Source organism: Episyrphus balteatus, chromosome 1, assembly GCF_945859705.1.
Source record: "Episyrphus balteatus chromosome 1, idEpiBalt1.1, whole genome shotgun sequence".
NCBI lineage: Eukaryota > Metazoa > Arthropoda > Insecta > Diptera > Syrphidae > Episyrphus > Episyrphus balteatus.
Genome location: NC_079134.1, coordinates 119,574,162 through 119,598,182, shown reverse-complemented (window position 1 = coordinate 119,598,182; position 24,021 = coordinate 119,574,162). Strand labels below are relative to the sequence as shown.

At 34.4% G+C, this 24,021-nt stretch overlaps 3 protein-coding genes across 8 annotated transcripts; 2 read left to right on the top strand and 1 right to left on the bottom strand.

Annotated features, from left to right (window-relative positions):
- Nucleotides 1-246: 246 nt before the first annotated feature.
- LOC129907094 (uncharacterized) lies at nt 247-9,554 on the bottom strand. Of its 2 annotated transcripts, none has more exons than XM_055983160.1 (6): nt 9,293-9,554; nt 8,889-9,205; nt 4,993-7,044; nt 2,202-2,369; nt 1,061-1,876; nt 247-993 (listed from the first exon to the last, which is right to left on the bottom strand). In XM_055983160.1, exons 1-6 carry the CDS (start codon nt 9,360-9,362, stop codon nt 400-402), a joined length of 4,017 nt encoding a protein of 1,338 aa, XP_055839135.1. In that variant the 5' UTR covers nt 9,363-9,554; the 3' UTR covers nt 247-399. The 2 variants fall into 2 exon arrangements, with proteins under 2 accessions (XP_055839135.1, XP_055839136.1); XM_055983161.1 differs by having other exon boundaries at nt 247-990.
- Nucleotides 9,555-11,394: 1,840 nt separating this feature from the next.
- Nucleotides 11,395-23,671, top strand: LOC129907100 (uncharacterized). Of its 5 annotated transcripts, XM_055983167.1 has the most exons (5): nt 11,395-11,565; nt 15,794-17,219; nt 17,309-17,536; nt 23,262-23,310; nt 23,389-23,671. In XM_055983167.1, the coding sequence occupies exon 2, from the start codon at nt 15,850-15,852 to the stop codon at nt 16,876-16,878; it is 1,029 nt and encodes a 342-aa protein (XP_055839142.1). In that variant the 5' UTR covers nt 11,395-11,565; nt 15,794-15,849; the 3' UTR covers nt 16,879-17,219; nt 17,309-17,536; nt 23,262-23,310; nt 23,389-23,671. The 5 variants fall into 5 exon arrangements, 4 of the variants coding, with proteins under 4 accessions (XP_055839142.1, XP_055839146.1, XP_055839143.1 ...); XM_055983171.1 differs by lacking the exons at nt 23,262-23,310; nt 23,389-23,671 and adding an exon at nt 19,284-19,444; XM_055983168.1 differs by lacking the exons at nt 23,262-23,310; nt 23,389-23,671 and adding an exon at nt 17,662-18,142.
- On the top strand, nt 21,413-22,839 carry LOC129907102 (uncharacterized). The gene is made up of 2 exons (XM_055983173.1): nt 21,413-22,633; nt 22,688-22,839. Exons 1-2 carry the CDS (start codon nt 21,973-21,975, stop codon nt 22,804-22,806), a joined length of 780 nt encoding a protein of 259 aa, XP_055839148.1. The 5' UTR covers nt 21,413-21,972; the 3' UTR covers nt 22,807-22,839.
- Nucleotides 23,672-24,021: the final 350 nt, after the last annotated feature.

Here is a 24,021-nt window from a genome sequence, read left to right as displayed (position 1 = left end):
TGATTTCACTTTAATTTACCTACTTTTTTTATTTTCTTAACATTTCGGATAACTATCACCTGAATCGATTCCACACCGGTAAATTAAGAAAATAAAAAATAAAATAATGAATGAACGAATGTAAGAAAAATACGTAGTAATTTGTGTTTAACATTGACCACGTAGAACTTAAAAGTTATTTCCTTTAACTATGATATGAAATCGTAGCTTTTTATGACTACATTATATACAATTTTTAAAAATGTATGGAATGTTAAACAGTAAATTTTATTATAAAAATAACAGTGATCAATTTTAACAAGTGACAAAAATATACTTATATAAAAATACATTTAAAAAATATGTTCTACCGAATGTATGTGTAAAAAAAAAAATTATTATTATTGCACAGCAGATAAGTTATTTTAACCAGTCTGCAATGAATTCTAAGACTTCATTTAAGGCACTTATCCAACTATTGAGATCACTTACACTGTCCGCTGAAAAAATATACACCGAAGGTGTTTCTGTCGCTTCTAATTCTAAACAAAAAGACCGTGATCTAGCACAAATCTCTCTAGCTGCACATTGAATTGGAAGAGATTTGCAAGAGCAAAGGTCTATTTTTAAAATTGGCTCTTGCTCAGTCACATCATTTGGACAATTCCAAATATTTAATTTTAACGAACTCAATTCACACCACCTCAAATTCCAACTATGTTTTTTATTTATATCCTGAACATGAAGAAAACCCTTTGTTGTATGTTGTCGAAAAAATTGTTCCACTTGTCCACACACATGCACTTTGTCTAAGAAATTATTATTTCTAGCTTGTGGAATGATGGAAGACATGAAAGAATTATCTGCGTGTAAACAAAAGTAGTTTTCATTTGCATTCGGGCAATTATCTTTCAAACTGTAAGGCTTTAAGTCTCGAGGCTGCACAAAAAACGAGGCATGTGGTCGAAACCTTGATAAAATTTCTTCACTTGAAGTTGAAACCTCACATAACTTCTGCAAAAAGTCAAATTGTAGTTTCATGTGATATTGGAAAACATTACAAAAAAAAAAATAAACTAACCTTGGTTTTGCGAGGAAGATTTTTGCTTGTTGTAACTTTTCTTAACCTCAGCATGAAAATATCGCAACGAACTTTCGAATCGGGGTTTAAATTATCAAATGAAATGTTACAGTTCCTAAAAACGGCTTCTCCATTTGTATATTCAGCTGACTGGGTGGATTTTATCTGCCTTCCACTGGAGAATACTCCAATATAATAGTAGTTAAAGAAAAGTTCTTGTGCGTTGTTCTTCTTGATTGGCAATCGAATTGATTTTAACATCAAAACCCCTTTTTGAGTGTCATTTTGAGAAGTTATACTTGCGTTTAATTTCTGAGCATTTTGTTTAACTGTGGAATATAGAAGAAGCCGCTCTGCTTCCACCATTTCGGGTGTATCCTCTAGCTCCGGGATGAGTCGACATATATTTACTGCCTGTGTCAATTGATCGTTTACTGGTGCTTTATCATCCATCGCAAAGAGACTTGTAATGCACAAAGATGATTCATCCCAGGGTTCATTGAGTCGATTCAAGTTTGATATTTTTTGTGAATTTAACGTACTCGAAAGACGTTTACTTTCATTTTTGATGAAATGTCTACTTCTTCGAAAAGATTTTCGTAACTTGTCTTTGAGGGTCCGATATCTCCATAAACTAGAATTTTGTGTTTTTTCTTTGTCTGTTGTGGCATTAGTTGATGATGATTCTTCTCGCAAACTCATTGACTCCTCTTGTGTTGGAATAAATTGTTGTTCGTCATAAAGTAACCATCCGGGAGTTGCTGGACAACTAGATGTTTGATGAAGACATTCCTCACTCGGTATATGCATACCAAACTACAGTAAATATATTTTTAAGAAAATCAAATAGAATTTGCGAATCTTTTTTCTAGAAAGACCGAATCAATAACAGTGTAGAGAAAAGTGTAGAAAATATGTCAAATAATTTGTGTATGTTTTTTTGATTCATGCAAATGCATTTTACATAATAGAAAGACCTTTAAAACAAATTTTTTTAAGGATAGCATATAAAGATATGATATTTTGTGTTTTATTTTTTATTGATTTTTTTTATTTGTTAATATAAGGCAGAAAATTGTGTGTAAATTTGATGACAGAATCAATGATTTTGAAGTTAATATGGATCAATATAAAATTCTACCTTAGTAAAATGGGTCGTCTTCTTTGGTGTACTTTGATTTCCAGCTAAATTTTCAACTGCAATAACATTTGTATCATCTCCGGGAAGTTCGTAAGACACTGCATCAGAATCTTTAGATATGGATTCTCTCAAACTGTTTATGGAAACATACGATTCATCGAGGTTATCCTATAAATTAAAGCAAGAAATTTTATCATAAGATAAAAAAAATAATAATTGAACTAAATTAAACACAAGAACATACAACAGTATTAAACTTTTTCATAAATACAACAACTATGTACTTTTTAAGCGAATAGCCTAGCAAGCTTTTTTAACAGGGCTAACAAAAGGAGTGCAGGAGTGAAGAAGAGCGTTGGAACCGTTGGAACAAATGACTAAACATTTTTACTACCTTTGGGACATTGTATTATTTTTTTATCTTAATTCTTGGTCATGCAAAAATTAGGTTCATCGTTTGTTTGAACTCAATGAGTGTGTAACCCCTTTAAACCTGATAAGCTCTTTCCAGCTCGAATCAAACCATTCATTCTACCTATTGTTTTAAACCAATTCCGCATAAAAAGTTTAATTCCGGAAAGAATTCAATGTCTGCTCACATCTGCGCTGGACTCTACGTCACTGTGGAGGAAACATAGTACCTAAGGAACTCATTGAGTATCCCATTTGGACTTTTCGTATGGCCATGTATATGGATCGTTTTGAGGTTGAAGTTGGCCTGTTTTGGACAGTTTAAACGTAAAGGCCACAGAAATAAGATCTTAGACCACGACCGTTGGCATAATCGACTATTCAAACCATTCAAAAAACTAACTAATCTATTCGAATAGTTATTTGATTATTATTTATTTTGACAATACTTGGTTAAAAATTACTTTGTTATGTTTTCTATCTATTTAAAAATTTATTTGAGCAAAAAGTCAATTTTTTTATTTTTGACGAATATAATTTGAAAAATAGCCTATTTTTCAATCAAAAGTTACCTAAAAAATTTTTGATTTTTGAAAAGTTTGGAACGCAGTTATTTAGATTAAAACCTTTTATTTAAGATTGTGTGCAAAAAATATACTTTTGTTTCAGAAAATATTGAGAAAAGTTGAAAAAAAAACACGATTTTTAAACTCGATTTTTCCGTAAATGACAGTAATATTGGCGAGAAATAATTTTCCATAGAAACCAAATTATACTTTTCTAATGGCCTTTGACATTCTTAATTTGAATTTAGCATTAGAATTGCTCTAACGTGCAAAGTTTTTGAGATATTGAATTTTGAACGTCCACTATTTTTGTGATGTTTTAGTAAGGTAATATCTCGGAAACGTGATGTGATAGAATTTCTCTGACTTCGGATTCGAACTCAGCGCATAAAAAACCATTAGACAAATTTTTGACTAGTGAAATCGAACACGGCACTCGATTTTTTCTGCAATGTTCGATTTGTAAAAGATAAAAATAAAAATTAAAAAATCGTAATTTTGCATTTTGTTCAATATTTTTGAGGTTACATAAAAAAATGGTTTGAGTTAAAGTTGTAGACACTTTTACTATCTACAACTTTTGCATTTAACTTTTTTCGATAGGAGGTCTACTTTTAACAGAAATCGTAAAAAAACACGATTTTTGACACCCACCCCACTTTTTCACCCACCCACCCTTTCCCCCAATTTGTTTGTGGGCAATTTATTTTTCCCCTTTCATATATTCCATTTATCCTAAATTTTTCCACCACCCATATGCTGCTAGTAATTTTTTTATTTTCAAAAATTATTGGCACTGGTCTACAGTGGTAACTACGAATCGAAACAATTTCCAAAATATTTCCACAGAAATGTTGAATTTGAAAAATATTAAACAAGATTAAATGTGCCGTTAACCCCTTACCGCATGATTTTTTTTTTTGCGTGAAAAAAATATATATGGTAGATTATGTTAAATAAAAATACACGTGTTTCAGGATTTTTCAATTTTTTGATTAAAAGTCGGAAAATTTTGGGTTTTTCGGTTTGGATCATATTTGGCACATTGAGCAGAAAACGAAAAAAAAAAAATTTAAATTCAAATAATTATACTTAAAAACTACGCTCTGGAACTGTATGACTTTCAATAAAATAAATTAAAAGGCCTTTTAATCTATTTTAAATTAAATGTATGACATTCCGCACGTAAACGTAAAAAAACGGGTAAAGATAATAAGAACAAAAGAGAATTTGTTCCCTTGTTGCACGATGGCTCATATATGGACCAACAGGAGAGCAAGATTTGTTTATTTTGTTTTTTTTTTAGCAGCGACTTAGGCCTGTGCGAACTGGGTTAAATTTCTCACCATTTTTCGCCATCGAAAATGCTGCTGCTCTAGAATTTTTATCTTTAGAGGATACATTTTTGACAGAAGTTTTTTTTTTTAATAAATGGTCAAAATATTGAAAATAAATAAAGAAATTTCAAAAAGCAAAAATATATTTCACTTTAATGTTAATGTAAATTACATCATTATGTTAACCAAAAATAAAATTCATTATACAACGCGTGTTGGAAGCATGTGAATTGTAAAAAATTATAAATATTTTAAACACTGTTAATTCTTTTGTGTTGCACTTCAAAAAAATATTAAGCAACGTCAAAAATGTATCCCAAATTCACACACCTAAATAACACTAAAGATACATTTTATATTCAACACATATTTAAATAAAAAAAAATTATCCTTGGCTTAATATTAAACTCAAATTAAATAAATACAAAAAGTTACAAATTTGTGAATGTAAATTGAATTTTGTGTATGTTTACTCACTAGTTCAATGTATAACTTTTCCTCTTGGCGTGCATTTTGAATCTTTTCTGCTTTCCCATAGAAGGAACCATTATTTTCCAAAGTTAAATTTTCCAGAAATATTTCACTTTGTGTACTTAGATCAGTCTTACTGACATTCCTTAGCTTAGGAGGACTATTCTGTTCCATTATATTATTAAAAGAACTCGAATGTGACTTGGACTTTTTTGGAGTTTTATTAATCTTGGCATAGATAGCTTTGGGATCATTTTCCAAAACAAAATGCTCAATGCCAGTTGTATTTTCATTTACAGGGCTGCCAGTTATGAAAAAACTATCTTCCTCAATCTCCGAATATGAAGGATCTGGCTCATTATGGACATCAGCTTGGGCGGATACATTTAAAACATTATGATACCCATATCCATCGACACAGTCGTAACTAAAAGATGTGTTAGCAGCAATTTCCTCTTTTCGTTTTATTTCACGGAATGTTCCCACAGCATGATCATCACTAGCTTCTAACCGATTACGTATATTGCTCAGCACCTGTCCCATTTTACTAAGATTCAAATCTTTGTCCAAATCCGAGTTGTACGATTTATAAGTTGTATTTTGATTTTTCTTCGAGTTTATTTTTCGAGGAGGTTTTTCCTTGGGGGCACATTCCATTGGGAAAAGTTGTTTGCGCTGAGGAACTTTCTCATCTCTTGGTGGAGATTGAACTGTTCGTGAAAAGTCGAATTCAGTTTGGGAACTCTTTGATGTTTTAGCCGGGGTGTTTGAAAAATAGCTGCCAGGTGGCGACTGAAGACTAAAACGCTTCTCTTTGTTTTGATCATTTGCAATCTCAGTCGATGTTTGAACTCCAATTGATCTATTCTGAGTGTCGGGAGATTTCTTAGTAACAAATCTTAAAAGTTTAGTTTTTGATGCATTCAAAAAGGAATTCGATTTTTTGATATTTTGTTTGTTTTTTTGTTTTTTACTTGACCATGGAGAATGTGAGACAAAGTTTTTTAATTGTTCAGCAAGAATAAATTTTTGACTTTCAGTTTTATTATTTGGCATTTCAGATTTGACTGGTGTTATTTTTGATTCCATGTTGGCAACTAGATTATGATAAGCTCCATCGACTGTATCGATATCAAGCTTTGGTGGAATTTTCCAACCTACTTGCGGTCCGCACTCCGGATTGGTGGAATGGAAATTTTTAGATTTTGTGTCAAGATTTAGCATTTCTCTGATTTTTGGCGATTGCCACGTAAGTGGGTCTTCAAGTACGACACCGCAACTATCTGTTGATTTCTCACTTACTAAATGTTCAATATCACTTAAGGATGGGCAAGAAGGCATTTGTTTTTGGTAAGAAGAAATTCCCACTTCATTTGATGAAAGAAAATTTTTGGCTAGTGGAAAGGACTTGCGGTCATTTTTGTGCTTTTGTGTCACTTTTGGAATAGGAATTCCTTTTAATCGCAGAAAATCATCAAGAATTTTTTCAGCATCTCGGATAGAAGGTGCAGTACTTATAGAAGTTCGTGCACTGTTAGCAGCTGGAATGTTCCTTGGTGGTTTTCGAGGGGGAGTTGATAGGTTTTTTGGCTTGTACTCGATTCGAGTACCACTTAAACGTTTTTTTAATAAACGTCCTCCATTCTTATCACTGCTCCTTGAACTTGTATTCAAGGAACTTTGTTGAAATTCTTCGGTTAAACTATCTATTTCGCTGACCCGATCCACGTAGGCAGGGGAATGTGGTTTGAATGGTATGTCTTCTGAAACATTAATAACTCCTGGTTTTGTTACTGTTTGCTTCTTGGATGATGGAGGACTTTTGTAATGAATTTTATTTTTGTTCACACGAACTTCCGATACTACACAATTATTGTGTATTTCTTGGATGATGTGAATAAGTGGGGCTTTTGATGTTCGACTAGAATCCTTCAATTTGCTAATAGCTGTAACTGTTCTAGAAGGGCCACTTCTCGATTGAGCATCATGCTTGTTTTTGGGATTTGCTGGAAAGGAGTCCCGTCGCATCTTGTGGTTATTGTTTGACATATCTGAAATCTATAAAAAAAAAAAATAGTTTAACAATATTTGTGTATGTTTTTATGATAAATTTTGTATAAGGTTTTTATGCGCTATCGTAAGAAAGTAGGTTTTTTTTTTTAGATTAGAAAATAGATTTTATTACAATCATAAGTACATTTTTGAATTCGGTTAACAATTCTATAAAGACATGGCTAAAACCGTCTGCCAGATTGACAAGTTTATGATTTCAATAATAAAAAAATTATAAATAAGGTTTGCAGTACTTTTTTACTTTTGAAAGTATAGACTTTATACAAACACGTTTCATTTAGTCTTTTTTTGCCTTTTTTACCCGTTAGTATATTTTTTTCCATTTTTACTCATCATTGCATTTTTTTTTCTATTTTTGGAAATTTCGTTTGTTTTTTATGAATTTTGCAAGTACTTTTTTTTAAATCTTGAATTTTAATTTCTATACACCATAACAGCATGAAATTTCGTTAAGAAAACAAATTTGCTTGAACTGAACACATTAGAAAAAGAAAGTACAGAAAGATTGAGTAGGTTGGTACTTTTCTTTTCTAAATTTATTTTTTTATTTTTTTTCTCAAGCATCTCCAAAAATAAAAATCTCAATCGGATAAAATCTCCAAAAAATGTTTGACCCCACGGATAAAATCTCCATGGGGAAAGGCACCCAATGGACAATATCTCCAATAAATTATTTTTTCTCCCACTTTCTAAAAATCCCCAAAATTCTCCAAATAGCAAAAACAAAAACGGTATAGAATGATCGAAAACTACTGTAATTCATATTAAAATCAGAACTAAAGGCGACAATATTAAAATCATAAAGGTTCCTCTTTCAAAACGCAACATAAAAAAAAAATTATTGAAAACAACCGTGATTTGAACTTTCATTATTTGACCTACCATTCGTGTGCCTTAACCATCATGCTAATACTGTGGAATACAGGAAGTTGAACTAAGTATAGTGTTTGAGGTAAGTTATCGCAGCTTACAATTAAATATTATATGATTGAAAAGATGTCTTTTCAAAATGAAGATGCGCAAGTTGTGTATCAAGCAATCAAATCGCGCGCGCGAAATTTTGGGATTTTCTCTCGGAGATTTTATTTTTTGGAGATCTTTTCTTGGAGATTTGTCTTTTCCCAGGTTTGTCTTCTTCGTTATTATAATTTTAACCCCCATTTAAAGGCTTCTTATTTTAGACGTTCATGTGAATCGAATAGCAGAATAGGGCCGTATGAGTTGCGGTCACTCTACTGTTCAATTTTGATAACTTCGAAATCGCTTACTTAAGAAAATGTAAGTGAGTGAAATGTAAAACACAGACTTTAGACAAGAGTCTCAAGTTGTTACACAGGTTAGTTACAGCTCTCTTTCACCTTTTTTTAAGAGGTGTAGCTTGAAGTTAAAGAAAAGTCTACTACTGGCCAGCTACTGGCCACATTTACAGGGCTTTTGTGTTGTTTTTGCACTTCTAAATCTTGATAGTACCTACTATGTTTAAGCTAGATTTCCTCCAATATATTCAGTCTATCATAGTGAGTTGGTTCAGAAATGGGTTTAAATTCTTTATGAAAAAGAAGCGAGAAAGTTGCAACACGCCATAGAATTCGGCGCATGCAAGTTACATTTAAATACCTTGTTTAAGTAAAATATGTATATTATTACGTAGTAATACTAAATTTTTGTATTGAATATCTTTAATGATTGAATGCCTATACTTCATTACACTCATGAATAATTCAGTTACCTAACAACATTGCTCAATGTTTAAATGAGACTTTGTATAAAAGAAAGATCATTAAAAATTCTACTCCATGACTTAGCTAAAAGTGAAATCAATAACTTACCTGTTCATCATCAGTTATTGTAGCCTCTGACTTTCGGGTTCTTTTTTTCTCATCAGATTTATAAATTCTAAAATCATCGCTATCGCTAGTAAAACAGTAACAAAAACCGTCTTTGCAAGGTTTACTTATACGTTCACTATGCTTATTCGATTTGTTTTGATTTATCAAGTCATCGTCCGTATTGGGATTACTTTGACTTTGGCTTTGAGATGAACGATGCACTTTCCTCGCTCTAAACTCATTAATGCAATCTTGAAGACTAAACGATGAAGATGACGCTTGCGAGTATCTTGTTTTATCTGACACCACCGATGCCCCTAAAAGATAAGTAAAAAAATATTGGATGAAGATGTTTTAGAACAAAACTAGTCTAGACATAAAAAAAAAAAACGAATCTGTAAAACCTTCATCTCCAGAATGTTGTTCTTGAAGTTGTCCACGCGAAGTAGTGGCACAAGTTTGCGAGTTTCGCATTATATAGATTGGAAGAGGGAAGCAGTGAACAGGAAAGGAATGTGTTCATTGAAAACAAGAAAAATAAAACAATTACAATGTTTAAACAAAATAATTGTAATTGAAATTAAGATGAAATTTTAATTTTTAACCGACATAAATGCACAACTCGGACTTGCACGCACTATATGTGACGTATGGGTTTCTCATTTGCAGACTTTGCAGTTTTGCAGACAGCATACCATGTTTTTTTTTTTAAGTTTGTGCAAGAGAGAAGTGATGCCAAATGGAGTCAAATTATAATTCACAACTCGGATAAAATGTAAAGTATTGGCGATTGGTAAAGTTGAAATGCGATACCGGTGGTCGAAATATGAACTAAAATTAACAGGACGGAAGGAGCTAGCATCCGACATTTTACTTTTCATGAGTTTCTATGCCTCCTTTATATTTTTTCGAACAAATGAATTTGAAAATTGAAGAAAAAAAGGAATGTGTGTATTTTGTTGATTGTGTGCGTATTCATGAGATGAATGAATTTGAAGTTTGTAGTGTACCAGCGATGAATTTCAAATGTTCACAAGCTGCGATGTGCTCACGTTCACTTCACCAGAAGTATACATATACTATGCTTTAATAAATTATAATTCATCTGTGTGAAAGAGATTCCCGTACATTTTGCTCGGGAACTACTTCATCGCTCGTGAAGCAAAACTCTCCACTTTTTTCTCCACCAGCATTCACAGGACCGTTCACGGGTGAACACAAAATACAAATTTGTATGGATTCACGACTTGCTTCACCTGTGTGTACTAGGCTTAAGACCGGTGGTAATAACCCTGTTCCATTGGAGGTGGTAGTTTACTACTAGTAGATGTTTTGGTTAATCTAGTACTATCATCTACTCATGCTCTTCTTCCCGAGTAGATACGATTTGTATTGAATTCGTTGAAAGTGCGTTCCATTGCTAATCGCTAGTAAACTACTAGTAGTACTTTGCCACCTCCCAATGGAACACCTATTGTGATCGCTTTGTCTTCTTCTACACGAAGACGTAGATGCACAAGATGCACATAAGAACAAATGATAAATCGATCTTTCTCTTTCCCTTGTTCTTATGTGCATCTACAAATAAACTCTGAAGTTGAATCTTTGGTTAGTGATTTAGATTTATTCAGTCGAATTATATAATATTAAAACATATGTACGTCTTGTGTGGCACTTTACTTCAGGCCACTTTGAGAAATGTTGGCGTTGAATTTCTCTAAAATCTGCCTTTGTTAAACATAAGATTCGTTTCACTGGTTACTGGTTCTGGGTGGCGTGGAGGAACCTTTTGAACTGATGTTGATGTCTGGAATTGATCTCCGCTAGAAGACAGAAAAATCAACAACTATATAATTTATCAATTTTAAAATAAACATACCTTTATTTTCCAAATCAATTGGTGGTGGTTTTTGTGTCATTTTTTTATGATTTTTTTTCTAAATGCACAAGGCTGAGGCTGTGCATTTTGATGGTGGAAATCAATTTTTGTGGCGTGCGAAGAATTTGTGTGGTAGATTGTTTATAGAAAATAGTTTTCACAAATAACAATGAGAAGATAATTTATTTTTTTTAATTAAATTGCTTTATTTTTTATTCTCCAAATGGAGCCCAGAAATTTTTTTTTGCTTAACTAATATGTTGCTGTGGCTATCAGGTTTAACTTGAAAATATAAAATGCAGGAAAAGTGAAATCAAACGCGAGCTCTGCCATTACAAAAGAGACAAAACTTTGTGCATTGCATACATCGCGCTCTTTTCCTCCCATTTACCAAAGAAGAGTTTATTTTTTTCAGGAGAAACAAAACTACTAATTTTTGAGGGGAGAGATTTTGGTAAATAAGGAAACACATACATCTACAAAAAAGACTTTGTTGGTGGTTTTATTTTCCCCTAAACTACTGAGGTTTGGTTTGCAGGGTACATCTTCGTGTAGAAGCAGACTTTCGACTTTGCCTATCAAGCATTTATCAAGCCATGCTTGACAAGCAAATAGTATAGTGTCAACACCAACCTTTATGACATTTGCATATTTTGTTTATTTGGCTGTGTGAGCTACGGAAAAAATTATTACAAAATTTAAATAAAAATGCACTAAGCGTGTTTTCTTATGTTATTTATCAAAACCGGGAATATTTTGTAATCTTTTTCTTACAAACTTCCTCAAAGACATTTTTAAGTAAGTACAAGTTAAAGAAATAACAAATTTGTTTAAGGTGAGTGATTTTTTTATTGAATTATTTGTTTTTACTCAGTGGCGTACGTTGAGTCACCGGGGCCCCGGGGCAAGACTAAATTTTGGGACCCCTTTGATACTTGGGTGCCCCTTAGATACAAAAAAAAGTACGTATAAACCATACATTTTTTTTTGTATAACTTATTTATTTTTAGGTTTATTTTAATGTTTTAATATGTTCGTAATGCACTTTGCTATACTTACTTAAAATTTCTATCATAAAAGTAGTAAATACTTGTACTAGGGACCCCCAAAATTAAATATTTAGAGACCACTAAAATAAAAATTTGTTTAGCTTAGAATTGATAGTTCTTGGGGCCTCTGTTCTGAAGTAATATGTACATGTACACAATTGATTTTCCAACATCAAACATAGTTTATTTCTTTTGGGGCCCCTGAAAAATTATTTTTGGGGCCTCAAAATTAAGTGCCTCTAAGGCCCCTAAAATAAAATTTAGTTTTTTTTGGAGCCAAGAGTTAATAGGTATTGGGGCCTATGTTCTGAAGTAATATTCGGAATGCCACCAATAACGTAATGTTTTTATTTTGGGCCCTGATGTATTTATGTTGGGGCCCCTGAATTGATATTTAATTTTCCATTTGATTTTTTTGAACCACTGAAGTAATAGCTTTAGAGGATCCTCAAATAATATTTGTCATGCCATCAGAAAATTTGATGAATAATTTTGGGCTCCTTACTTATAGATTTTGGGGCCCACAAATTAATATTTGATTGCCTCTCAACTAACGGGGTTCCTGAAAAATTATTATTTGGGACCCTTCAGATAATATTTTTGGAGCCCCGAATCCATATTTTTTGGGGCTCCTAAAGTAATATTTAGTAATCCATCAACAAATGTAATTTATTTTAAGAAAACAATTTTTTTTTAATTTAATTTTGTTTGACGCTCTGAAGTAAAGGCTTTTGGGGCCCCTGGCCTGAAATAGTTTTTTGCTTTTTTGGGGAACCTAATGTATTATTTGTGGTTGCAAAGATTTTTCAAGTAATATTTTTTGGGGCCCTGAGATAAAATTATAATTTTTCTTTTAAAAAAGCAGCTTATTTTTTTGGGGCCCCTGGGGTAACCTTTTTATTAAATCAATATATATTGAGTGGCTACCAATGATACTGAATGACATAATTTGTCTCCCTTGTATCCGAAGTGATTCAAATACATTATAATTTACTTCGTAACTCAATTTCTGCTAACAGTTTCCTTCTCTGCATTTTCTCCAAAGGGGGCCCTGGGGTCGGTTGGGGGCCCCGGGGCGCCGCCCCACTTGCCCCAAGGGAGTGTACGCCCCTGTTTTTACTACTTTGTACTATCTGCAACTGCAATCCATTGTGGATTTGAGCCTAAATCAACAAGTTTCTGCAACCAGCTTTATCCTTAACTCTTTGCTTCGAGTTTAGCACGCCAAGTTCATTGAGGTCCCTTTCACTTGCGTGCTCGAACTTAGGCGAGGTCTTTTTCTACTGCACCGTCGTCCCTCGGCAAAGTCCATGCCTTTGCAGCATAAAGCCGGACTGGGATGATAAGAGTCGAGAAAAGGCTTGACTGGTCAATTGCCTTCTCAAACCAAAGTAGTGGTTGGCAAGAGTAATACTTCGTTTGATTTCAGTGCTGAGTGTCCTTTTTTTACCATCAATTTTGTCCGCTTCTTCCTCGATGCTTACGGAAGCGCCACTGACAACACGCTGTGTTCTTCCAATTACAGTACCTTGGCACTTGGCATATTATAAGGTTCATGTTGCTGAATTTTTAAAGTTTTTGTCTACAAAATTGAACTATCGCAGTGTAATTATCCGGGCGTGAATTCCATAGGAAACGTCTTTTAGAGCTTATCCCCTTTTGTATGTTATATTGTATTAATAAGGTATGAATTCTTTAACTTATTTTTAAGTCAATATGTATCTACATGATAAGTGCAAGCAAATGGGACAAAAAAAATTTAAGATATTTCGACAAAAACTTTAAAAATACAGCAACATGAACCAAAAAATTGTATTTTTTTCACTTGGGCCTAATAATATGGCAAGGTACTGTATGCCAATGGGCTCATATGCAAAAAGAATGGGCTTAGGCTTATTCTTAGACTTACATATGCTCTATCTCATTTTTCAGTACATTTTCTAGAATCTATTTTAAAAGTGAGTATATTCATGCTGTGAGTTTTATATAGTGTCGGTAAACATCGACCAAAATAAGGCGTCTTAGTAAGGGTACGACAGATCTAACTGATGAGCCCACTGTCGTACCTCGGCGAAACGCTTTGGAGTTGATGTCACTTGAACTTTAAAATTGTCTTATAGAGTAGGGGAGAGTGGGGCACTTTTGAACACTGCATATACAATTTTAGCATATCAATCTTTTTTAGAAGTATTTCGATATTTGAACCCGTCAACACGATATCCATAAATGTCAATGACTTTCCATCGTTATCTCGGCTGACTTTCAGATTTATATGTGGAAGGTGATTTTTATAGTGGTTTTGCATTATTTCAGTTTTTTAGTTGTAAGAGTTTAAAAAAAAATTGGTACGTGATTTCAAAACGCAATACAATTTTTGTTAATGGTTAATGAATTTTAAACTAATTGACGGTGAATTTTTGAATGAATATATTAATGTTAAATATTTATTCAACATTTTATGTCGTTGACATAGTTGGGGCAGTTTTGAACAAGTATGGTGGGGCACTTTTGAACGTGTTCAAAACAGCCCCGAGCAGTATGTATCAGACATTTTAAGGACACTTGAATGTGTCTTATTTAATAAATCGTAATGTTCTTATAAAAAAAATAATGAAACTAGCATTTGTGGGCAAAATTAAAGAAAAAATGGAAATATGTACAACATAATTGAAGATTTAAAAAAATGCCTGATTTCTTCAAGTTCTGCTAGACTGTTCTCGATGAGAACTCGATTATATACCGCTTAAGCGTTATAGAAATTAATGTCAAGCTACCTACACCAATTAATGCTCCTGGTACATGAAGAACATCCGCTTTGTTAACATTTGGATTTAATGTCTAGAAATATATCTATATATATTGAAAATAAATCTATTTTACTCTGAGTAGCATAAATGGTATGAATAACATTTTTCTAAGATATATTTTAAATGAATTTTTCTTGGTTTTTGTTTTTCTTTTGAACTTAAAAATGTGATAAACTGATAATGATAACTATAGTTTAAATTTTAATGTTATTTTTTCTGAGTTTTTATTATTTGTTGGTTAATTGAATATGATATAATAATCAATTTGGAGTTTTTGTATGTTCTTATTAAAAAACTTATAAAAAGTTAAGTATTATTTATTCATTACAACGAAACTAATACCGCTGTTCAAAAGTGCCTCTTCCATGTTAAAACTGCCCCAAACATGGGGCACTTTTGAACATAAGAGCCTATATTTTTAAAACATCAACATTCAATATAAATAATTTGTTTAACTAACCAAATGTTCTTTGAAATCGAAGTTCAATGTTACTGTTCAATGTTAGTAAACTTTACAGATCAAGAAAACGAACATTTCGTTCAATCAGTGGCGAAAGCAAAAAGTGTTCAAATGTACCCCACTCTCCCCTACATCAAAATGCTTTTATTTTTTTACTCAAGGCTGAGTGTACCACTACATAAACGTCTCAACGTTTACAAATTGGTGGATAACTTTCATATTTCTGAAGATAATTGAATGAAATAAATTTCACTATTTAGTTAAAAAACGAGGTTTAAAATATTCGACCTTATAATTTCTAAATTTGAACAATTGTAATTTATACACAGACGCCCACTCCGCACAGGGGGCAATTGAAATTTTCGTTTTTTCAAAAATCTATAATTCTTGTTTTGTTTTGTGTTTGTTTGTAAGTCAGACTAAAAAAAATTATTTTTTTAAATTCTATTTTGGAATAAGATTGAAAAAAAGTAAAGAGTAAGGGCCGTTTGCTGAATCGAAACTTAAATAATAATTAATGTTGAACATAAACTCTTACTCTCTACTTTTTCCTCTGCGTAAACTGTCACAAGGATTTATGTTTAACTTACATGCTTAAGTTTTGATTCAGCAAACGGCTCTAAAGCTATTTTTAAAATCTTAAACTTTTTATTGTAAAAAAAAATGAATCTCAACTGATGCTATTTTTTTACCTTGCAATGTTTGAACAGGTGTAACTTTTGCAGTTATTATAATTCATCGAAATAAAAAGAAATAAGTAGCTGATATGAAGACAGAGTTCATCGAACCATCTCCATATACAGGAACCGAGCCTGTCTTCAATGTAAAGAGCAATCTAGATGCTCAGGTACCTCAAGGTCCAAGCTCTATGATTAAGGAAGAGGACAACGTCAACAAAGCCCAGAAGAAAGATTATTTCACTGGGGCACAAAGGCGACGTATAGCTGCGCAGATCAGGGACGGCATTGAGCCCGAAGAAGCAAGGCGCAGGGAAAAAGCTAGATATGCAAAAGTAAAAGCAGACAAGACGTCAGGCATATTATTGCAGGAAAGACAGAAGGGCAAAAGGGAACGGTCAGCTGATAACTCACTTGCTCAGCTTCGTGGTCTCGTGGAGATCAGACCCAGCCCAAGCAATAGCAAACAAGACAAACCCAGCAATGCCGCCAAAACTGTATCCAACCCTGGAAAAGAAGATGCCCAGTTGCGACCAAGCACATCAGGGGGCTTCTATCAGGATGCCACAGCCCAATGTAAGGTCGCGATTATGCACTTGCTACATCCGTTACAAAAACTTACTGAGCGTCAAATCAAACTGATCAGAAAGAGCGTTCTGGAAGAGATAGACAAAACAGATAGAAACTGTCCAGCAATTAAGTTTGTGGCCGTCTCGGACAGAGACGGATGGCTTTCATTTACCTGCCACGACACAGAGACCAAGAAATGGCTCATGTCTACAGCAGAGAAAATAAAGCCATGGAAGGACACAAAACTACGTGTGACTCAGGGCAACTATATACCCAAGCAACACGTTTGCTTCACATATGTCCCGGAAGACGATATCCTCTCCAAGGACATATTTCTAAATCGGCTTGGAAAACAAAACACCGATCTAAAAACCAAATGCTGGAGAGTTCTCCGAATCGTCAAGGAAAGAAGAGGCGGATACCACGTCACTTTCTCCGTCGATGAGAAATCCAAGGACTACATTCTGAAGTCCAAATGCAAACTGTTCTTGAACTTCTCTCAGATCCAAATTAGGATCAAGGGAGGTTCAAGACAGGAAAAGGCGTAAGGGCCTTATAACACCACAGGAAGCCAACAAAGATGCTCCTGAAATCACTGGGTCAACGGTATAGGTTACCAACCCCAGGAAGTCTAAGACGTCTGAAGACTTATCTCAGACCGATGAGAGGGATAACTCTACCTTTGCACCAGCATCAATTTCAGTGATACTGGCGCTCCTGCCAGGAAACCCGATCTACAATAACCATGGGATGAGGTGTATCCAAATAAATCTGCAACACGCGAAGGCTACCTCAGCAGTACTAAGCCACAGATTTAATAAGGAACAGCTCAATAAAGCCTTTATCCAGGAGCCTCACATAGTAAAGGACCAGATAAAAGCCCTATCAGGTGAGTTAATTTATGATTCTAATAGTGAAGGTAGACCTAGAGCTTGCATAATGATAAATAACTCTATAACAACCATTCCTATTTCACAGTACACCAACAAAGATATGGCAGCAGCTATCATCCAGCTACACACCTGGAAGGGCAAGTCAGAAGCTGTCATATGCTCAACCTACCTGGTGGAGTATTCTGCCGACCTCAGCTTTACACCACTGTAGGATCTAGTCGACTACTGTGGCAGAATAGCCCGGCAAATCCTCCTTAGTTCTGATGCCAAAGCCCACCACACTCTATGGGGCAGCTCCAACTTATAAAAAGGGGTGAGTACCTTTAAGAATTCATTTTTAAAAATAAACTTGAAATTTAAACCATGGGAATAGCCCTACCTTCATAAACTCAATTAGGGAAGAAGCCCTTGATCTCACCCTATCCACTTTATTCATAGGTAATGCTATTCAAAACTGGCATATTTCGACTGAAGCATCAATGTCAGATCACTGGCAAATTTGTTTTGAAATAATGTATAGGACCAAAATCCTCCATAACGCACAGACAACCGAGAGCTATGAACTGGGACAACTGTTGTCTAGAACTCTCGCAATCGATCAGAAAGTCAGCTATTACATGAAGCCTCAAGAGGCTTGACTCTTTTTTCGAATTTTCTTGTGATAATCATTCTGTGAGGCGCGTACTATTACACGATGCCTCTTAAGTCAAAGACTCAAATTTGACATTTTTCTTTTGATTTAAGTATTGTTGTTGTTGTATTCCACCAAGAAGCAAAAAGAAATGAAAGGGAATGTTGAAAAAAGAAAGAGTGGAAAAAGAAACGTGAAAAAAGAGTCTCAGAATTTTGGCCCACGACTCTCCGGTCGGATAATTTTTTGTTTTATCTTCTTTCTCTTTTGCACTCATTAGTTTTGAAATGAGGCTTTTGAGGCTTCATGTAATAGCTGACAAACTGTCCAAACAGCATCAGAGACATCGACAGCCTCGAAATAAGCTGCGACAATCTCAATGCAACAATCATCACTGCCTACCACAACGCATGCCCAGAGATCAGGCACAGACAAAACACCATGGTGGAACACCAAGCTCTCTAAGCTAAGATCGCTGACCAGGAAATTGTTTAACAGAGCCAAGCGTAACGGAGACCGGACCTCATACCGCACCTCACTAACCAATTACAATACAGAGAATAGAAGAGCCAAAAGAGAATCATGGAAAAAGTTCTGTATTACTGGTGGAACAGAATGATGTAGCTATGGCTGTATCTTGTGGCGCTGTCAAAGTTAAAAAGTATGAAATTAGTATATTGGTGCCACAATACGTAACTGTGGCTGTGGCAAGGAAATTCGCTGTTGAACAAGTCGAGTCAACTTTTACTTCAAGCTACAAGCGCAATGACTTTTGACGTTTCTAATGTGGTTGCTCAGTTAAAATAATTTTTTTTCAAAGCAATTGACATTTTAGTGCGCCACATATTCTGTTCATCTTTTCTACATTTTTAGCGATTTTATTTGACATCTTGTACCACCGCGTTTTTCTTTGCTACAAGCGAATTTGCATTCTGTTCAACCAGTTAATCTATCTGATATACAAAGCAGCGCTCGCATCCACAGAATTCTCTTAAAAAACATAGATAGTACGTGTGCGGAAAATGGTCCAGAGACGTTAAAAATCCTCATGGACACTCACTTTCCAAATTCTGCAATCATACCCCCTGATCTACCTAGTTCTTCTCCCAGTTCAGGCTTACCAGGCCAAACTGTGAGAAGTGGAAAAAAGCAAGAGAACTATTCTATGAGGGGAACATAAGATGGGAAATAAATTCCTTCGACCCATATAAATCTCCCAGAGAAGATGGAATATTTCCAGCACTCCTTCAGAAAGGAAGTGAGTTAATTAACCCTATGTATTAATATCTTGAAAAAATATTCTAAGGTTTAAGATATTTATTAAATAAATATGTTTAAAAGGGATTTTTTTTTTACTTTTTTAGAAATAATAATTTATCATTTTTGTTTTTAATTCATATTTTGTTCTCTATTTCACTTTTTTTTTTAGATTTTTTCTTGTAAAAATCAAGGTCCGATTTGCCTCCCATCGGCAACGCACGCGTGTTAAGTCTTATCCCATCCGAAAAGAAAGCTTTCTCGTTTGTCTTTATAGTTTTTTTTCCCTATAATAATATAAAAAAAAGCAATAGCCCCATTAAAATAAGAAAAAAAAAAATAAATAATTAAATAAATACAAATCAAAAATCATCTCCCTCCTTGTATACGAACAACGAATTGTTGTCATACGAATAGAGTTGGAGAAAAAGTGAAAGAAACCGAATGAACAATAACAGACTTGTCTGAGTTAATAAAAATGCTAGTCGGTTCAAGTGAACTTGATAATTGGAAAACCTGTTCGGGGTTATGAATTCTCAAGTGGCAGCGGTGGTGCGAAGCGTAGTGCGTCGGCCTCCCAACCGCTAGGTCGTGAGTTCAAGCCCAGCTCGGGCAATTTTCAAAATCAATTGAACATAAGCGACTTAGCACCACTGAAAGGAGTCTGATGATCGGGTTGGTCCCCGTGAAATAGCTATAACTCCAGCCTATGAACTTGGTGGTAACACACACAAGTTGTTGTTGTTCATTCAAATTCCTCAATATAAATTGATTACACAAGCAGCTGCCTGCAAGTATGAAAATACACAAACCTCTTCTAATAATGAATTAAAATTTGACCAGTGGTCAACTTCTTTCCGCTCATCTCCCTCCTTGTATACGAACAACGAATTGTTGTCATACGAATAGAGTTGGAGAAAAAGTGAAAGAAACCGAATGAACAATAACAGACTTGTCTGAGTTAATAAAAATGCTAGTCGGTTCAAGTGAACTTGATAATTGGAAAACCTGTTCGGGGTTATGAATTCTCAAGTGGCAGCGGTGGTGCGAAGCGTAGTGCGTCGGCCTCCCAACCGCTAGGTCGTGAGTTCAAGCCCAGCTCGGGCAATTTTCAAAATCAATTGAACATAAGCGACTTAGCACCACTGAAAGGAGTCTGATGATCGGGTTGGTCCCCGTGAAATAGCTATAACTCCAGCCTATGAACTTGGTGGTAACACACACAAGTTGTTGTTGTTCATTCAAATTCCTCAATATAAATTGATTACACAAGCAGCTGCCTGCAAGTATGAAAATACACAAACCTCTTCTAATAATGAATTAAAATTTGACCAGTGGTCAACTTCTTTCCGCTCATCTCCCTCCTTGTATACGAACAACGAATTGTTGTCATACGAATAGAGTTGGAGAAAAAGTGAAAGAAACCGAATGAACAATAACAGACTTGTCTGAGTTAATAAAAATGCTAGTCGGTTCAAGTGAACTTGATAATTGGAAAACCTGTTCGGGGTTATGAATTCTCAAGTGGCAGCGGTGGTGCGAAGCGTAGTGCGTCGGCCTCCCAACCGCTAGGTCGTGAGTTCAAGCCCAGCTCGGGCAATTTTCAAAATCAATTGAACATAAGCGACTTAGCACCACTGAAAGGAGTCTGATGATCGGGTTGGTCCCCGTGAAATAGCTATAACTCCAGCCTATGAACTTGGTGGTAACACACACAAGTTGTTGTTGTTCATTCAAATTCCTCAATATAAATTGATTACACAAGCAGCTGCCTGCAAGTATGAAAATACACAAACCTCTTCTAATAATGAATTAAAATTTGACCAGTGGTCAACTTCTTTCCGCTCATCTCCCTCCTTGTATACGAACAACGAATTGTTGTCATACGAATAGAGTTGGAGAAAAAGTGAAAGAAACCGAATGAACAATAACAGACTTGTCTGAGTTAATAAAAATGCTAGTCGGTTCAAGTGAACTTGATAATTGGAAAACCTGTTCGGGGTTATGAATTCTCAAGTGGCAGCGGTGGTGCGAAGCGTAGTGCGTCGGCCTCCCAACCGCTAGGTCGTGAGTTCAAGCCCAGCTCGGGCAATTTTCAAAATCAATTGAACATAAGCGACTTAGCACCACTGAAAGGAGTCTGATGATCGGGTTGGTCCCCGTGAAATAGCTATAACTCCAGCCTATGAACTTGGTGGTAACACACACAAGTTGTTGTTGTTCATTCAAATTCCTCAATATAAATTGATTACACAAGCAGCTGCCTGCAAGTATGAAAATACACAAACCTCTTCTAAAAATAATTTAAATTACACAAAAACAAAAAATAAAAACAAGTGTTAAAAAAAAAAAATAAAATCCAACTTAAATGCAATGTGCAACAACAACACCACAGTACCTCTCCCAACAAAAAAAAAAAACGTTCGCTTTGCAATAATAGTGTTACAATAACAAAAACATATAATACCCATCAAATGCAAAAACAATAGACAAAAAAAAAAAACACACTGCAGCATCAAATCAACCAATATACAACGGCTTATAAAAAAAAACAAATTCTCGCGACGCTCAAATAGTGTTCAGTGCATACGAGTAATCCTTTCTTTTCCTTCCCCCATCTTTCTGCAGTCTTACTTGCTTAACGATTGTGGTATTGTGAGTGGAACCTCTTCTCAAAATGCCGCAATCGTTATCAGTTCGATTTCAGATAGATTATTGTGTGTGTTAATAAATAACCAAATTGTCACTAAGGCATAACACTAGTGATAATTTGTTTTGTTGAAGCTCAAATTGGAATTTATACAACATATTCAACATAGTTAATTGTCGGATAAGGTTTTTAAAAGTTTTGGTATAATTAAATGGTAGGTACATTCAGGGTCGATTATGCCAACATTCGTGGGCTTAGATCGAACTTCTGCGATGTGTACAATGTACATGTACAAAACAGGCCAGCAAAACAGGCATTAGGTGAGACTCAAATAAGTGAAAATTCAGATTGTTCTGAATTTAATGTAAATGGGTATTACTTGGTGCCATTATTCTTTTCTCACCACGGTCTCGCCATATATATTAGAAATGATGTAGCTTATAAACTTCAACCACAATACGGCCTATGTGTAAACACAAATTTTAATTTCATGTGGTTAAAATTCACGGTTAATAAGCGCATCATTCATACATGTTTTATTTATCGAAGTCCCAACCTGGACAGTAATTCAACTTCTAACGAATTTGATGCTCTGTCCGACTCCATCCAAAGGATTGTTTCCCTGTATCCTCACACTGAAATTGTCATTACGGGCGATTTTAATGTACACAATTCTTCGTGGCTTCGCTATTTTGGCCAGACAACACCCGAAGGAAGGTATGTTGAGATCTTCGCTGAGTTAAACCATCTAACTCAGCTTGTTGACAAGCCAACTCGAATTTCGGATGTTGTGGGCCAAGCTGAAAACACTCTAGATCTGTTTCTTACCTCGGACCCAGATAAATACACTGTTAGTGTATTATCGCCTCTAGGCAAGTCAGATCATTATGTCATATCTGGAAATTTCTCATGTCTTAAAAATCCAGTTAAAGAAAAATCACCAAAGAGAACTGTTTGGCAATACGAGAAATCCAACTGGGATAATCGACTATCGACAAAAATCGTCTATCGCAATATGGGCCATATACTATCTGTTGCTGATTGATCTGGAAATTCCCATGACGAAAATATAACCTAGGTATGTATATGGAAAAATATATTTTACTCAATAATGGATTAAAATTCGTGTGAATGGTCCTATTCTCCAAATAAAAAAAAATATTTTCTGAGTAACAGCACCTTTCATAGAACCGTTTTCTTATTTTCTGATTTCCGTTAAAGGCTCAATTAAATTTCTTATTCTTAGCCCTGATTTTTCAATCGCCAGTTAGACTATCACAAGAATAAATGTCAATATAAAAAAACTTTTATTCCTAGGAATAAGCTCTAACAGGTTTATCTGAATATTGAAAAATTGGCCCTTAGAAGAACTAAATCCCAGACGTCTTTTGTAGGTCAAAAAAATTTTAAAAGATGTTTCTTAAATTTTAAAAACCACTTTTAATTATTTACATTTCTTATCAAATTGAATTTAAATTAATCTTTTATGAACTTTTATAGAAAAAACCTGAATTATTCTAAGCAACTTTAACCATAAGAGCAAGTAGAGGTATGTGCGACTAAAATGAGCATTGTATTTTATTTATAATGTTTGATAATCAATTTGTTCTTCCTTTTTATCTGATAGCTCTAATTTCTCGTGTGGTGCGCAAAATTTTATGAAAAAATGGCAGTATGTTCGGTTTTAAATTGCAAAAGCAATAGCAATAAAAAACAAAAATATTACGATGAAAACACAAAATTGTATCGTTTTCCCAAAGATATAAAAATGGCAAAAATATGGGAAAGTAAATGCGGCAAAAAATATGAAATTAATTGGAAAACCGCTTTTATTTGTTCAAAACATTTCACGAGCGACCATTATAGACGAAATTTAAAACATGAACTTTTACAATATTGCCCCAAAAACTATAGACAACTGAAGGACGACGCAGTTCCTACGGAAAACCTTCCTTCCCCCGAATATCTCCAGGAACTACATCAAAAACCAATAAAAACAACTTTAATAGAAAATCCCGAAGGAAAAATTGAAGTTATCGATGCCGAAGAACCAGAGTGGATTCTTCCCCATGATATACCTACCATATAAATGATTACACCTTTCATTCAACAAAAGGGATTTCATCTTACCCGTTCGGGAATCTCACAATCGGACAATTTATTCTGTTCATGCAAACAGAATCGCAAAAGAAATATTGCAGCGTACCGACGCATGTATTTGACATTCATATCAGTCAAAATTAAATCATTTTTAAATAAG

Coding starts and splice junctions, on each gene's coding strand:
- LOC129907102 (XM_055983173.1), top strand. CDS start 21,973: ATGGTAGGTACATTCAGGGTCGATTATGCCAACATTCGTGGGCTTAGA. Junction 22,634..22,687: donor TAGTGTATTATCGCCTCTAG/GCAAGTCAGATC, acceptor TTAAAAATCCAG/TTAAAGAAAAATCACCAAAG.
- LOC129907100 (XM_055983167.1), top strand. CDS start 15,850: ATGAAGACAGAGTTCATCGAACCATCTCCATATACAGGAACCGAGCCT.
- LOC129907094 (XM_055983160.1), bottom strand. CDS start 9,362: ATGCGAAACTCGCAAACTTGTGCCACTACTTCGCGTGGACAACTTCAA. Junction 9,206..9,292: donor ACAACATTCTGGAGATGAAG/GTTTTACAGATT, acceptor CTTATCTTTTAG/GGGCATCGGTGGTGTCAGAT. Junction 2,370..4,992: donor AAAAGTTATACATTGAACTA/GTGAGTAAACAT, acceptor TTTAATTTATAG/GATAACCTCGATGAATCGTA.